We start from the raw sequence: 14395 nt of genomic DNA on the forward strand, positions 1-14395 counted from the left end.
TTAATTAAAACAAAACAACACATATACATGACGCACGGAAATCTCAATGAATCTGCCTCATTCGAACTATTTATTAATCAAAGACTCTCAAAAATCAATTTAATAAATTAAAAATTTATAAAAATGTATTTCAAGGCATTTACATGGGATACTTCATTTTCGTATAGGGTGCCAACTTGCCCGACCCTGGGGCCAACTTGCCCTGTGATGGGGCAAGTTGGCCCCCCTGACGTTACTTGTGTTTCTTGTCAAATTGTGAGCCCTCTGGCATTATATTTGGAAAATAATGACGTTGCATACGTAGCTTAGTTCATGGTGCTTACTTTGAAACCGGTTTTGTTACTCTAACTCATTCCTAGCTGGCTCTACAAAGCTAAAAGTGTCTAACTGGGCCAACTAGCCCCGGTCTCCCCTAAAGGCATCCAAATGTACATTTCAGTTAATAAGAATGAAATGAATTGATAAGGCATATAAAGAAAAAAAACTGCACATGCCCTCTATTGATTTGAATCTTTCCTGGTAAGTGTGAAAATCATTATTCTTTTCATTATAAAATCATTCTGTCTTCTTCTTTCTTCAAAAAGGTTGTCTTTTTATCAGTCTGTCTTTAGGTAGCACGTGATGACTTCAAACACTTGGCTTTTACTGTAGATTCGGCCACATCATCCATTGAGTTGGCTTGAATGGTCTTGCCAATTCCTTCCAACTTTGCAAGGAAGTCTTTCACACTGGCTGTATACAACATCTTCTGTTTAATTGTAGCATTCTCAGGGCTCCTACAAAATAAAACAATTCACTTGAGTTACATGATAATCTTCCCCAACCCCAAAAAGGAAGTTAACAAATGAATACAGCATATGCCTTTAAGTGTCAGAAACCAACATTTCTCTTAGCTGATATTTGTTCATTTTTCTGATCAGTATGAACAAATATCTCCCCCTGCACCATGAAACACTTCTTGTCAAACCAGTAAACAAAAATTGGCTCAATAAAGGCATGGGCGTGAATTAAAAAAAGCTACACAAATGTAAAATAATAATAGAAAAAATGGTTAAGTACATCTTACGAGTTCTTAAATAAGAAAACTACAAATATTGAAATAGCATTTATCATTATAACTAGTATAGTCACAGAACTGCATAGCTCATTGTAGGAGAACAGTGCTGCAGGACGAGATTTTAACAATGAGGATAAATAAAAATTAATAATTATAATTTATTTTAACAAGTAAACAATGACACATTTAATGTAGCTTTCCAATTGAACTATTAATTTGAATATTGACTAGAATACATGATTTAAATAAAAAAGTTGATTAAGTATTATATGGCATTTATATCTTTTTAGCATAAGAAGCACATATTAATTGAAGCTCATTAAGATTCATTTTTCTCATAAATGTATTAAGGTATGATTACTTACCAGCTGAAAAAAATGACAGAATTCTTCCATGTTGAATTTTCTTGTGTGTACCCATAGTCAAAAAGAGCATAACAGCACTCTCTTTTTTCTTCTGTATCTCTCAAGTAATCAAGGAATTCTTGATAGGCCTTACCTGCAATACAATTTAAACATATGAATTAGTGAATCCAATAAACAACAAAGTTTAATTGTTAACAACAAAGAGCATGTTTAGAATTAAATACATTCGCGAGTTTGACCTTGTCAGAGACTACGAGTACATGAAATGTACAAGACGCACTACACTGTATGCACGTTTAAATCTCCTCGCTTTGTTACCCATGCCAGAAGTTATCATCCCCAATACAGACCTTAAAATTAGTAAACGGGTACTTATTTGTCATATTTTAAAAGTTGCTTAGTAGTTTCAACAAACCTTGTTCTTCCTGATCTTTTTGGCCAGTACTGCAGCTAGTACGATCTACACTAATAGCGGAGACCGCCTTGCCATTATGGTCAACGATTTTAAAGATGACATAGACATATTTCTTATTCTTTTTGATGTCATTATAGGCTGTCAGGCATTCCTCTAGTACTTTAACTCCAGAAGACTGAAAAAATCAAGGCATGGTTGAAGAGTCGAATAGTCCACAAACTAACTGAAACCTTAGGCCACAAGGACGGTAATAAGAAGCAAGCTTCACAATTAAATGTATCTGTCCATAACTATCGTTAGTAGATCGTGGTAGATAAGAAGCCCATTAACACAAAAAGATCTTATTTCCACATTAGTATATTTTAAAACAATAAGCGTTAACTTAACATGACGTTAACTTAACATGAAAAGCAAATACCTTACCATTTTGACTTTTGCGGTAAACTTGCACGTGTAGTTTAATTAATTTGAAACGTTTTCCCTCTCTCTATTCGCTTTTCGGTCCAATATAACTTTTAGCGATGTATTTCAGGACTATTTATACTCAGTCGCAAATACAAGTCTCTTTAAAGAGGAAATTTGTCACAGGTGTGCTAAAAAATTGCCCTGTATGAATCAACCAGCATTTAACGTTACGAATCAATAATAATTCGGCACCTTTTTTGGTAATCAAATCGGTTATCAAACGCCGTGTTTGGGACTAACTGCGTTTTCATTATCCATATTAGGTGTAGAGACTACATGATTGATTTTATGTCATCAAACTACCAATGATTTGAAGTGTTTGAATAGCGTACGCAGAATTACACCAAGATGTTTATGCCCTTGTATGTGCTGCAGGTTGCGCTCTCACTTTGAAAAGCACTTGCTATAAATAACGCTGTGTAATCCGCCACAGCGAGCAGTGACTGATGTATCGATCAGCTTTCAAAAATAAGTATAATATTCAGCACCACTTCATAGAGAGACACTGTGTCTGTAAATTAATCAAAATACTATTTTTTGACCAATTTTTTCACCAGCTCCGTCTAATACACTATATTTGGTAAAGTTGTGAAGCGCTGCAATGTATGAAGTGGCGTCAGCAAAATTACCGACCCGACCTGACTGGCATTTGTTTGTAGAGGTCAACTTCCTTATAAGGAAAAGTAGGTCTACACGTGCAGGTCGAGTACAAATATGGAAGATGCTAGATCGTATCCGCATGCGCGAGGTTGACAAGTTTATTTTGATAAATAAATGTTAAAACTTCCTAAACGCACAAGGCATAGATCTATAGGTGTAAATAAGAATGAATAAAGAACAAAGTTTTAAATTTACAATTACATATATGTAGATGTTGTAGGGGCCTATAAGTATAAATAAGATTCAGTGTTAATAATAATATATTAGTGTGTGTGAGTGTGTGTGTGTGTGTGTGAATGTGTGATATAGGCAGCTTATACAGGTACCGACGCTATTCACACTTGTCCACTCGATTGGCAACGGGAAATTCAACTGTGGACGATGATTTATATAATGTTAAATATTAGAGGGGTACTATCCATTTTATTTAATTCTTCAGCATTTTATTCTATTTTTAATGCTCTTCAGCAAGTTTTATTCCTTAATCAGCTCATCTATTTTTTAAATTTTAGATTCCTCAATTAAATGAGGGACCTTTCTCGTTTTTAATTGATCGTGGAAGTGAGGCGTTGAGTAAAATTCTAGAATTTGGTAAGAACTGATTTACAACTAGAAATTCAACAATGAATTTGTTTTAAGGGAGGCATTGTTGTTTGGTAGCGATTTTTAAATTTTGTCATGAAAGCGGTGCATCATGGGGATATGAGACTACTACTTGGTAGACGCACGTGTAATTTTTCTGGAATAAATGTGTGTATTTCAACAACAAGTGAACTTCAGTCATACTTCTATGTGTTTTGAGCGTAAACATTCGTGAACAATTTCAGTAAAACTGCAGAGGGTCCCGTGGGGGGGGGGGGGGGGTAGTGATCACGGCTTACGTGGAATAAATTATCGATTCACAAATCACACTAAATAATATTTTATTTATATCAAACTCATTATGTGCGTCGAAAATCCCGAAAATCACAAGTCAAAGCGTATTATGACTCCGTTTCGCGAAGGGCGGAGAAGAAAAGGTCGCATTCACGAGTCACGGGAATAGGGTGCTTCAGGAATCACGATAAATGAAATGAAATGAAATGAACATTTCACGCTTTTTGGGAAATATAAAGTGGCTTTCATGGGTAATGAAAAAAATACAAAGGGACCCTTACTGCAGTAATACTCTCTGAGGCATACCTGTTGTAATTTTCATAAAAATACGTTGCTCGGCGTTGTGCGAACTGTTTTCTTGCAGGCTCATTTGGCAGTTGGACACAGTTGGGTGTTGTAGATGCAACAGTACTGGCGTATGTGTGGTGCAGTCGCAAGATCGAGCTTTTACTAATACAAGGCGTAGAAGCAAATGCATGTTTGAGAGTATCACTATTTCTTCAATAACCACCGCCATAAAATACTAAAGGCGCAGACGAATGAAAGAATATTCACGACAAACATTTATAACATAAGTCATTGTACTACTATTCCCATTGCCTCTCAGTATATTTGAATTTATGTGTTACAATGCATTGAGACTCCCGAATGAACGGGATGGACAGCTCTCTCACCTAACACTTGATGATAACCTAAGTTAGCTTGAAATCCTTTAGTTCTGCGCTTTTTTTTTAGCTCTAGATCTGTTTGAACTTCTTTTGTGTCCTTTGAAAATTGAGGTCGAACATTTTTGACCCAATTTAAAATGGTGTGTGCTGATTAATTAATGAAATTATGCTTGTTGCCTTGAAATTAAAACAATTCACATGTTCATCATAAACACCAAGCAATTATCAACTTTTATTATCAACAATTATAACTTTAAAACAATTTAAATTATTGTTTTTCTTTTTATCAAGAGCTTATATTTTATAAGCTCTTGATAAAAAGAAAAAGAATAATTTAAATTGATACATACAGAGTTAATGAAACTCTTCTCTAACTTTTAAAAAACCCTTTTTATCGTTTTTATTAAAGTTTGTTAAAGTTTTAATGACTATTTTTAATATTACCGGAAGCAATGAATACTAGAACATGCTGGTATACACTGTATTCAGTATAATTTATTTAAGATTTTCATCATTTCGGTTATTTTGGGTACGTACCGATAATCGGAAGGTTGGCTCCAGTTGCCGACTAATCCTAACCCCAATTTGTAATAAGCTGCTCCCCTCTGATATCAGGGCCCACTAAAATACTGTACAAAACCACACTGTGCGTTTTAACTTTTTTGCAACAGACTACTACAGGCGCACCCTGTGGTCAGGTGTAGTTCAAACAGCGTAAGACGCAGGCTTGCAGCCCAAAGTGCCGACCGTGCCCGCCGACCACTCGGGACCACTTTTGACGTCGGTGCGATCACTGCTTGCATTTAAAGGACGTTCTTAACAAGATTTTTAACAGATTTTTATTTGTGGGGATATCTCAAGGAAAATGCGTACCAGAACAACCCTCAAAGGAAGGCCAAATGATGGCAGCAATCACAGCCAATATCAGAGAAATCCCAAGGGAGGAATGTGTTTGAGTATTTGACAATTTTGCGTGACGTTTGAAAGTGTCTCCAAAACCACAAAGGCAATTTAGAGCATATTTAAAAAAACAACATAATTTTTATGCTAAGCGACGAAGATAAATGAAACTTTGGGGAATTATCATGCACATATAGAAGTTATAAAGGCCATTCCACAGATATTTGGATCGATCTATCTCCCTGGGGTGTCTCACTAAATTGCTGTCAACTTGACCAGCTTATATGTCTGTCACGCCTAGTAAAACTGTTAGGGGGTAATTATCTTTACCCCTAACTGATTCAGTAGGAGTGACAGACATTTAAGAGACCATTAATTCCCACAGATATATAGATCGATATATATCCCCTTCGGGAGTCTCACTGTCAGCTGAACTGGCTTAAATGTGTTCTTCACGCTAAAGACCAAACAATGCTAATGGTGAATTAAAATTTAATTTAATCTTGTTAGAGTTATCTGGATGTATCTGTTTGTTATTTATATGGATATATTAGTATTTTCTGGAATATGACTGATTGTGATGAAATAAAGCAAATGTCATTACTTTTTTCCCATTAAGTGTCAGCATTTTTACTAGTATTACTGTCCACTTTGACAAGATCACTTCATACAAAGCCATCTTTTATTATCAGAAATAAAAAAAATACAAGAAATCAGTAACACCACTTTACTCCAAGGCAAGACAAGGCATCCAACTGTACATTTTCAGTTAATAAGAATGTAATAAATTAATAAGGAATATAAAGAAAAAAACTGCACATGATTTTAATCTTTCCTGGTAAGTGTAAAAATCATTATTCTTCTTTTCATTATAAAATCATTCTGTCTTCTTTCTTAAAAAGGGTTGTCTTTTTATCAGTCTGACTTTATGTAGCACGTGACAACTTCAAACACTTGGCTTTTATTGTAGATTCGGCCACATCATCCATTGAGTTGGCTTGAATGGTCTTGCCAATTCCTTCCAACTTTGCAAGGAAGTTTTTGACACTGGCTGTATACAACATCTTCTGTTTAATTGTAGCATTCTCAGGATTCCTATGAAATAAAATAATGGACTTGAATAACATGATAATCTTCCCAAATCCCAAAAAGGAAGTTTACTATTAACAAATGAATACAGCATACACGTTTAAGTGTCAGAAACCAACATATCTCCTTAGCTGATATTGTTCATTTCTCTGATCAGTATGAACAAATACATCCCCCTGCACCATTAAAAAACTTCTTGTCAAACCAGTGAACAAAAATTGGCTCAATAAAGGCATGGGCTTGAGTTAAAAAAGATATACAAATGTAAAATCATAAAAAAATGGTTAAGTACATCTTACAAATACATAAATATGAAAACTACAAAATTATTGAAATAGCATTTATCATTATAACTAGTACAGTCAATGAACTGCATAGCTCATTGTAGGAGAACAGTGCTGCAGGATGAGATTTTAACAACAACAGGATAATTAAATATTAATTATTATAATTTATTTTAATAAGTAAACAATGATAAATTTAATGAACCTTTCCAATTAAACTATTAATTTGAATATTGACTAGAATACATGATTTAAATCAAAAAGTTGGCTAAGTATTATATGGCATATATATCTTTTTAGCATAAGAAGCACATATTAATTGAAGCTCATTAAGATTCATTTTTCTCATAAATGTATTAAGGTATGATTACTTACCAGCTGAAAAAAATGACAGAATTCTTCCATGTTGAATTTTCTTGTGTGTACCCATAGTCAAAAAGAGCATAACAGCACTCTCTTTTTTCTTCTGTATCTCTCAAGTAATCAAGGAATTCTTGATAGGCCTTACCTGCAATACAATTTAAACATATGAAATTTTGAATCCAATAAACAACAAAGTTATGAAGGTTTTTTTATTGTTAATAACTAAGAGCATGTTCAGAATTAAAAGATTGAACTTTGTTAGAGACTACGAGTACATAAAATGTAGGCCTACAAAAAGCACTACACTGTATGCACGTTTAAGTTACCCATGCCAGTAGTTATCACTCCCAATACAGACCTTAAAATTAGTAAACGGGTACTTATTTGTCATATTTTAAAAGTTGCTTAGTAGTTTCAACAAACCTTGTTCTTCCTGATCTTTTTGGCCAGTACTGCAGCTAGTACGATCTACACTAATAGCGGAGAGCGCCTTGCCATTATGGTCAACGATTTTAAAGATGACATAGACATATTTCTTATTCTTTTTGATGTCATTATAGGCTGTCAGGCATTCCTCTAGTACTTGAACTCCAGAAGACTGAAAAAATCAAGGCATAGTTGAAGAGTCGAACAGTCCACAAACTAACTGAAACCTTAGGCCACGAGGACGGTAATAAGAAGCAGGCTTCACAATTATGATTTACAATGTATCTGTCCATACCTCTCGTTAGTAGATCGTGGTAGATAAGAAGCCCATTAACACAAAAAGATCTTATTTCCACATTAGTATATTTTAAAACAATAAGCGTGAACTTAACATGACGTTAACTTAACATGAAAAGCAAATACCTTACCATTTTGACTTTTGCTGTAAACTTGCACGCGTAGTTTAATTAATTTGAAACGTTTTCCCTCTCTCTATTCGCTTTTCGGTCCAGTATAACTCTTAGCGATGTATTTCAGGACTATTTATACGCAGTCACAAATACAAGTCTCTTTAAAGAGGAAATTTGTCACAGGTGTGCTAAAAAATACCCCTGTATGAATCAACCACTATTTAACGTTACGAATCAATAATAATTCGGCACCTTTTTTGGTAATCAAATCGGTTATCAAATGCCGTATTTGGGACTAACTGCGTTTTCATTATCCATATTAGGAATAGAGACTGCATGATTGATTTTATGTCATCAAACTACCAATGATTTGAAGTGTTTGAATAGCGTACGCAGAATTACACCAAGATGTTTATGCCCTTGTATGTGCTGTAGGTTGCGCTCACTTTGAAAAGCACTTGCTATAAATAACGCTGTGTAATCCGCAGCGAGCAGTGACTTTGTATCGATCAGCTTTCAAAATAAGTAGAATATTCAGCATCCTTTTATAGACAGATACTGTATCTGTGCATTTATTCAACAACTAAATTTTATTTGACTAATTATTTCACCACCCCCGTTTCATTGTCTATATTTGGTAAAGGAAATTTAACGGTGCATTATAAGAAGTGGCGTCAGCAAAAATACAGACCCGACCTGACCGGCGTTTGTTTGTGGAGGTCAACTTCCTGATAAGGAAAAGTAGGTCTACATGTTGAGGTCGAGTACAAATATGAAAAATGCTAGATCGTATCCGTTTATATGCGCGGTTTACAAGTTTATTTTAATAAATAAATGTTAAGACATTCAAAACGCATTATATAGTGTACTTGTACAGTACTATTCCAAGTGATTGGCAACGGGAAAAGCAACTGTGTACTGGTATATATGTTGGCCGAGGGGTGCCATCCCCTTTATTTCTGTAATGTTTTATGTCCATATTTAATTACTTATTTGCAACTTTAAATTTTAGCATTTTATTCTTTTGTGTGTGTGTGTGTGTGTGTGTGTTCTTTGGAAAGTTTTATTCCTTAATCAATTCATCTATTTTTTATTTTATTTTTATTTATTTAATATTATTTTTTGTTTAAATTTATTTGTTTATTTATTTATTTATTTATTTGAAGGTTTTAGATTCTCCACTCAAATGAAGGACGTTCCTCGTTTGTAATTGATCCTTATTGTGTCATAGATGAATTAATAGGCCTGTAGGCCTACCTCTCGGGCCTACCTCTCGGGACTTCATAAATGCTCAGTATTTAATATCGCTCGACTGTAGAACAGAAAAATATTCACTCTCCTTTTATGTCTTTTGTAAAGACTAGGCATAATGTTGTACACTGACAATGTAGCATTCATAACACTTGCTATTTCAGATTATATTAATAACACTTGCTATTTCAGGTAATTGCAAATTACAATAATAAGTAGGGTCAAAACAACCAATCGTGCCACACTTTTCACGAGACTTGTACTGGGCATGCGCAAATGACAACAGGAAATAAAGACCAACATTTCCCTTTCGTCAACAAAATTTCAATAGTGATTTTTCAACGCGGATTTTTCGGGTTAAGCCCGGTAAGTATGATTAAATTATATTTTTGTGCTTAATCCTCAAGGTGAAGGTTTTGGTGATAAAAGTATTCTTACTATGTGGGTTTTATAAGTCATTAATTCACCAACTTTGTGTCACTGAGTCTGAGCAAGTCGAGCAAAAAGCAGCGCTCTTCCACTTTCAGTGCACACCAGGAATCTTAATTCAGTAACAACATCCTATGTAGATTCATCATATGAAATATACAATTCGTGTGGGAAATTTCCATCATTTAAGTGAACTGTTAGTTTGCCCATGATTGATTGAAGGTTGCCACAATGTCAATAACCAGACAACAATCGCTAGTAATGGCATTCCACAAAGACAGTATCGGATCCCCTTTCACCATACAACTATTATTAAAATAATTTTACTTGGATACTCATTAACCCAAGCTTAATCCTCTGCCGTGCATTAATTAAATATTAAGATGAACATATTTACGTTTTTTTCTGACACCCAGTTTTGCTTTACAACACAATCCTTCAGCCCTGTAATTTATATTATAATGCAGCTATTAGTATTAAAAAGACAATTATGAACCTATTGGAAATGATATTTAGCCTGTTTTATTATTATGTTATTTATATATCTGTTATTTATATTTCTGTTTGTACATAAAAACATACTTATTTAAATGATTATTTTATACATGTTTACGAGTTTTTAAAATATAATCCTATTTAATCAAGTTTAACTCAAGACCAGATGACACTATCCATTTAAATCATTTGGATCAGCCAAAACATTTCGTGCATTGCAGTACTTATTAGTTATCAAGTAACATTTTAGTTTGTATCAGTATTACATACCTAATTCAATAATGGTTTTAGATTGAAGATGGGCTATGACATAAATCGGTTTGAAGGTGATGTTGACGAAGAGCTGATCTGTGCCATATGTAGTGGAGTACTAGAGGAGCCTTTACAGGTAAATTTTATTAGCTTTACAACAGCAATTTGCAAGTATTACATTTATTTTGTTGTGTTGAAGATTGGTGTCACTGCATTTTACATGGCATTAAATCTTTCAAGGAAAACCCTGCGCCATACATTAAGCTGTCATTGCATTACATTAAGTTTTGACATGTTGTTAGTACATACTGATATAGGGACATAGTAAAGTAAAAGATTAATGAAAGACTCTGTCAATTTATTTTATGGTGATATAGATATTATGTTGGGCTTAGTGAAGATACGTATAATATCACACAATTGTATTGAATCAAATGTGGATGTTATTACCTTAAAGTTTCTCTGTTTTCTAGGCTCCTCAGTGTGAGCATGCCTTTTGTTCAGGCTGTATTCACGAGTGGCTAACCCGTCAGCCGACTTGTCCAGTAGATCGCAATTCTATCACTCCAAACCAGCTGAAACCTGTGCCTCGCATACTTAGGAATCTGTTAGCAAGACTGAGTATTGCTTGTGACAATGCTGGATTTGGCTGCACAACTATTGTGAAATTGGACATGTTACAGACACACCTTCAAGAGTGTGAGCACAACCCAAAGAAACCTGTTCATTGTGAGCAGGGATGTGGACTGATTATCCCCAAAGATGAACTGAAGGTTAGATATGTAAATCATTGCATGTGATGGTATCAGACCATTGTTCCTGCCAGTGTCTTAGCAGCAACATTTTTGAAAAAATACACTCAATTGTTTTTTATTCTTGTGAAGAAGAATGGAGGTGGGAACAAAAACAATCTACAATTTTGCCTAAGTTTGTAATAATGCAAAAATAAAAAAAAAATCTAAATAAAATCATTATTCTAAGAATTTCTATACTGGATTTTTTTGTAGGATCACAATTGTGTGCGTGAATTGAGGCAACTTGTTCAGCAGCAGCAATGTAAAATGGCAGACATGCAAACAGAGCTGTCAGAAAATAAATTGCAAATGGGAGAAATGAAAAGAGAGATACAGCTTTTGAAGGTGAGAAGAATAAACATACTGTAAAATTTCTGACTGATACAGTTTTTTTTAAGTCAAAGGAATTGAAAAAATTATTTTTGCTTTTTTTTTCTTCAGCAAAATAATTCTAAATTATATTCAATGTGATCAATCAATATTGTAATTTAAGTAGATTTAAAGACTGATGCATGACATGTTATTGTAGTGTTCACTAGTTAAACTTGTTACAGCAAAAGTATACTTAACTGTCCATTATTCATATCTATAAACATCCAGTTTGCTGTTGTAATGCAACACACTTGATAATAGGGTATCTAATGTAGTTCTGAAGGATCGTATTGAATATTTATTGTTGAAGTATTATGTAAAATCGCTTTACATGCAGGAGTACATGCGGAACATGAGGGCGCCAGGTGCCAGCTCCAGAATTCGAGAGATTCAGTCAGAGATAGAAAGTGATGATGTCCATAGGTAAATCACGTAATCTGGATTGTTGGTTTTATTGGGCTTATAGTGGCAAATGATAAAGGGTTCTTGTGTTCAGAAATATTTTAAAATATGATTACCTAATATCCAAGACTAGAATTTTTTCTGAATTCAGGATTGAAAATCAAAATCCCCACCTAACTAGCAGACCTGGACATCATAAATACACATGATTGTAGCATCTCTTTGCATGAATCAAAAATCCCTCATAGGGTGTTTATGAGTCACTTTGGTTTGGTATATTGGACTTTAAAATACATATACTTGCCACTTTTAGCCATCTGACCCTCTTAAGCACTGGAATATTTTCAGTGAAAACTACTGAACATTTAAAACAATGTTTGTCCTTTTAATTTCAGGTGGGTGTCCTCATTGACCTCAGCCAGGGTAACACGTTGGGGTGGTATGATTTCCACTCCAGATACAGTCTTACAAGCAGTGATAAAAAGAGCGCTTATAGACAGCGGTTGTCCAACACACATTGTAAATGAACTCATGGAAAATGCTCATGAAAGAAGGTGGCCACCGGGACTAAGTACTCTAGAAACGAGACAGCTAAATAGAAGACAGTATGAACAGTATGTCACCAAAAGAATTCCAGGTAAAGCAACTCCTTATTGTAGCACCTGTTGTGAAAATAAAATCTTTGACATGTGTAAGATTTTAAGTGGATCTAGAAGATTTACTTTTGAACCATTTGCTTATCACCTACTACCCTTCTCACTTGCAATGAATTGGAATAGTTGGTTTTTACTTGCAGCTTTTATGTTTGTAATAATCTATATTTTTATTTTTTATGTATTTGGTCACTTATATGTGCCATTTAATATTTGCAGGCAAACAGGCAGTTGTAGTTATGTCTTGTGAAAATCAGCACATGCCAGAAGATTTATTACTGGAACCTGGATTAGTAATGATTTTTGCACATGGAGTAGAGTAAAGGTAGACCACCAATCTGTTTACTAGAACTAAACATATTTTAGAACATAAGTATTTATTATTATTATTATTATTTTTTTTTTTTTTGAGGCGTACTTCGCATTGTTATTATCTTCTCAACCCTCCCTGGTAGCCATGTCAGCTCCCAATGGTTGTATTATGCACAGAACAGAGCCTTGATTCAAAACACTCACCTTTTTCTTGTGCTGTGAAATGAAAACTAAGTCATGCTTGGTGGAGGACTTGTGTCCTATGTCATTCTAAAAGATTGGCAAGTTATTTAGAAGAGAATTATTAAATTAAAAATGTAGTAAAACATTAAGTCCAAGTGCAGGGATGGGTTGAGCAGTGATAAAGGAGTAAGAGAAAATTGCCTCCTCCTCCCCCTCCCCTCCCCTCCCCTCCCTCCCCCAGGAAAATCCATTTTGGCAGGAATATCTCGTGCAGTGTCTTTACAAAGACTAATAAGTAAAATCTTAATATCATTAAATTTACTTGAAGTTGGTATTAAACATTATAGCTGGTTATTCAGGTGATATTGTGCTAACCCATTAAAATGTTTTTTTTTTCAGATGTGACATTACCAGTTGTGCCTCATCCTTGTCTGCAAGGTCATTGTTTCTATCTCTGCTAAAGTAACTGGTTTGTTTCACACAGGATATCAAGATTATAAACCAGTGGATATACAGAATAACAGGAAAGTTGGTCAAGTTTTGGCAAGAAGATGGATGCATCTCTTCACGATTTCCAAATGCCTTATTGTGTCAGCTCTGTGACTTGTTTTATTAATTCCTTGAGAAAACCTCATGGCGCAGTCAGATTGAACTTAGATTGAACCCTCAATTTAAGGTCTGGGGACATCTTATTTGAGATTATCACTTTAACATAAAATAGGGTAGAAAAAAAAATATATATATATATATATGGCTAAAGAAAGGTTAACAGTTTGTTTGAAAGATACATAAGATTGAAAATAATGCTTGCCTGTTCTTACGATAATTTGAGAGCATCAGTAGCATTTATTCTTCTATTGTAAAAGGTATATATATTTTACAAATGTGTCATAATTGTAAATATGGTTTATGTATATATATATGTCACTGATATCATTTTGATGTCAGAGGGACCATAGGCGTAGGTTTTCATTGTTTTTATATCTATAAGATGTGCTAACCATAAAGCTGTTTTTATGTATCTTTGGGGTTTTGTAGATAACTGAGCAATTCTTCCCTTGAGATTTGATTTAAATGTTTTTATGTTATTGAGGATTGTATGAAAAATTATCTAGAGTTAATTTTTTTAATCTAAAAGCCATGATACAAAATTGGTTTATTTGTTAAATGAATAAAATTCAAAACAAAATGTAAATGCTTTTATGCCTTTATTGATGACTTTTCTGAGAAAAAGTGAATAAAGCTATCAGCATGAGGGTTAAATACAAAGCGCA

At 34.1% G+C, this 14395-nt stretch overlaps 3 protein-coding genes across 3 annotated transcripts; 1 reads left to right on the forward strand and 2 right to left on the reverse strand.

Annotated features, from left to right (window-relative positions):
* Positions 1-585: 585 nt before the first annotated feature.
* On the reverse strand, positions 586-2824 carry LOC106173246 (uncharacterized). The gene is made up of 4 exons (XM_013554297.3): positions 2261-2824; positions 1838-2012; positions 1423-1555; positions 586-776 (listed from the first exon to the last, which is right to left on the reverse strand). Exons 1-4 carry the CDS (start codon positions 2261-2263, stop codon positions 608-610), a joined length of 480 nt encoding a protein of 159 aa, XP_013409751.2. The 5' UTR covers positions 2264-2824; the 3' UTR covers positions 586-607.
* A 3297-nt stretch (positions 2825-6121) lies between these two features.
* Positions 6122-8379, reverse strand: LOC106173258 (uncharacterized). Its single transcript, XM_013554320.2, has 4 exons — positions 7997-8379; positions 7566-7740; positions 7155-7287; positions 6122-6501 (listed from the first exon to the last, which is right to left on the reverse strand). Exons 1-4 carry the CDS (start codon positions 7997-7999, stop codon positions 6333-6335), a joined length of 480 nt encoding a protein of 159 aa, XP_013409774.2. The 5' UTR covers positions 8000-8379; the 3' UTR covers positions 6122-6332.
* Positions 8380-10359: 1980 nt separating this feature from the next.
* On the forward strand, positions 10360-14316 carry LOC106173257 (E3 ubiquitin-protein ligase NRDP1-like). The gene is made up of 7 exons (XM_087005148.1): positions 10360-10541; positions 10879-11178; positions 11413-11544; positions 11909-11994; positions 12369-12610; positions 12846-12951; positions 13521-14316. Exons 1-6 carry the CDS (start codon positions 10452-10454, stop codon positions 12947-12949), a joined length of 954 nt encoding a protein of 317 aa, XP_086861274.1. The 5' UTR covers positions 10360-10451; the 3' UTR covers positions 12950-12951; positions 13521-14316.
* The last annotated feature ends 79 nt before the right edge of the window (positions 14317-14395 follow it).

Source organism: Lingula anatina, chromosome 2 (assembly GCF_051362555.1).
Source record: "Lingula anatina isolate TDL-2025a chromosome 2, LinAna3.0, whole genome shotgun sequence".
Classification (NCBI taxonomy): domain Eukaryota; kingdom Metazoa; phylum Brachiopoda; class Lingulata; order Lingulida; family Lingulidae; genus Lingula; species Lingula anatina.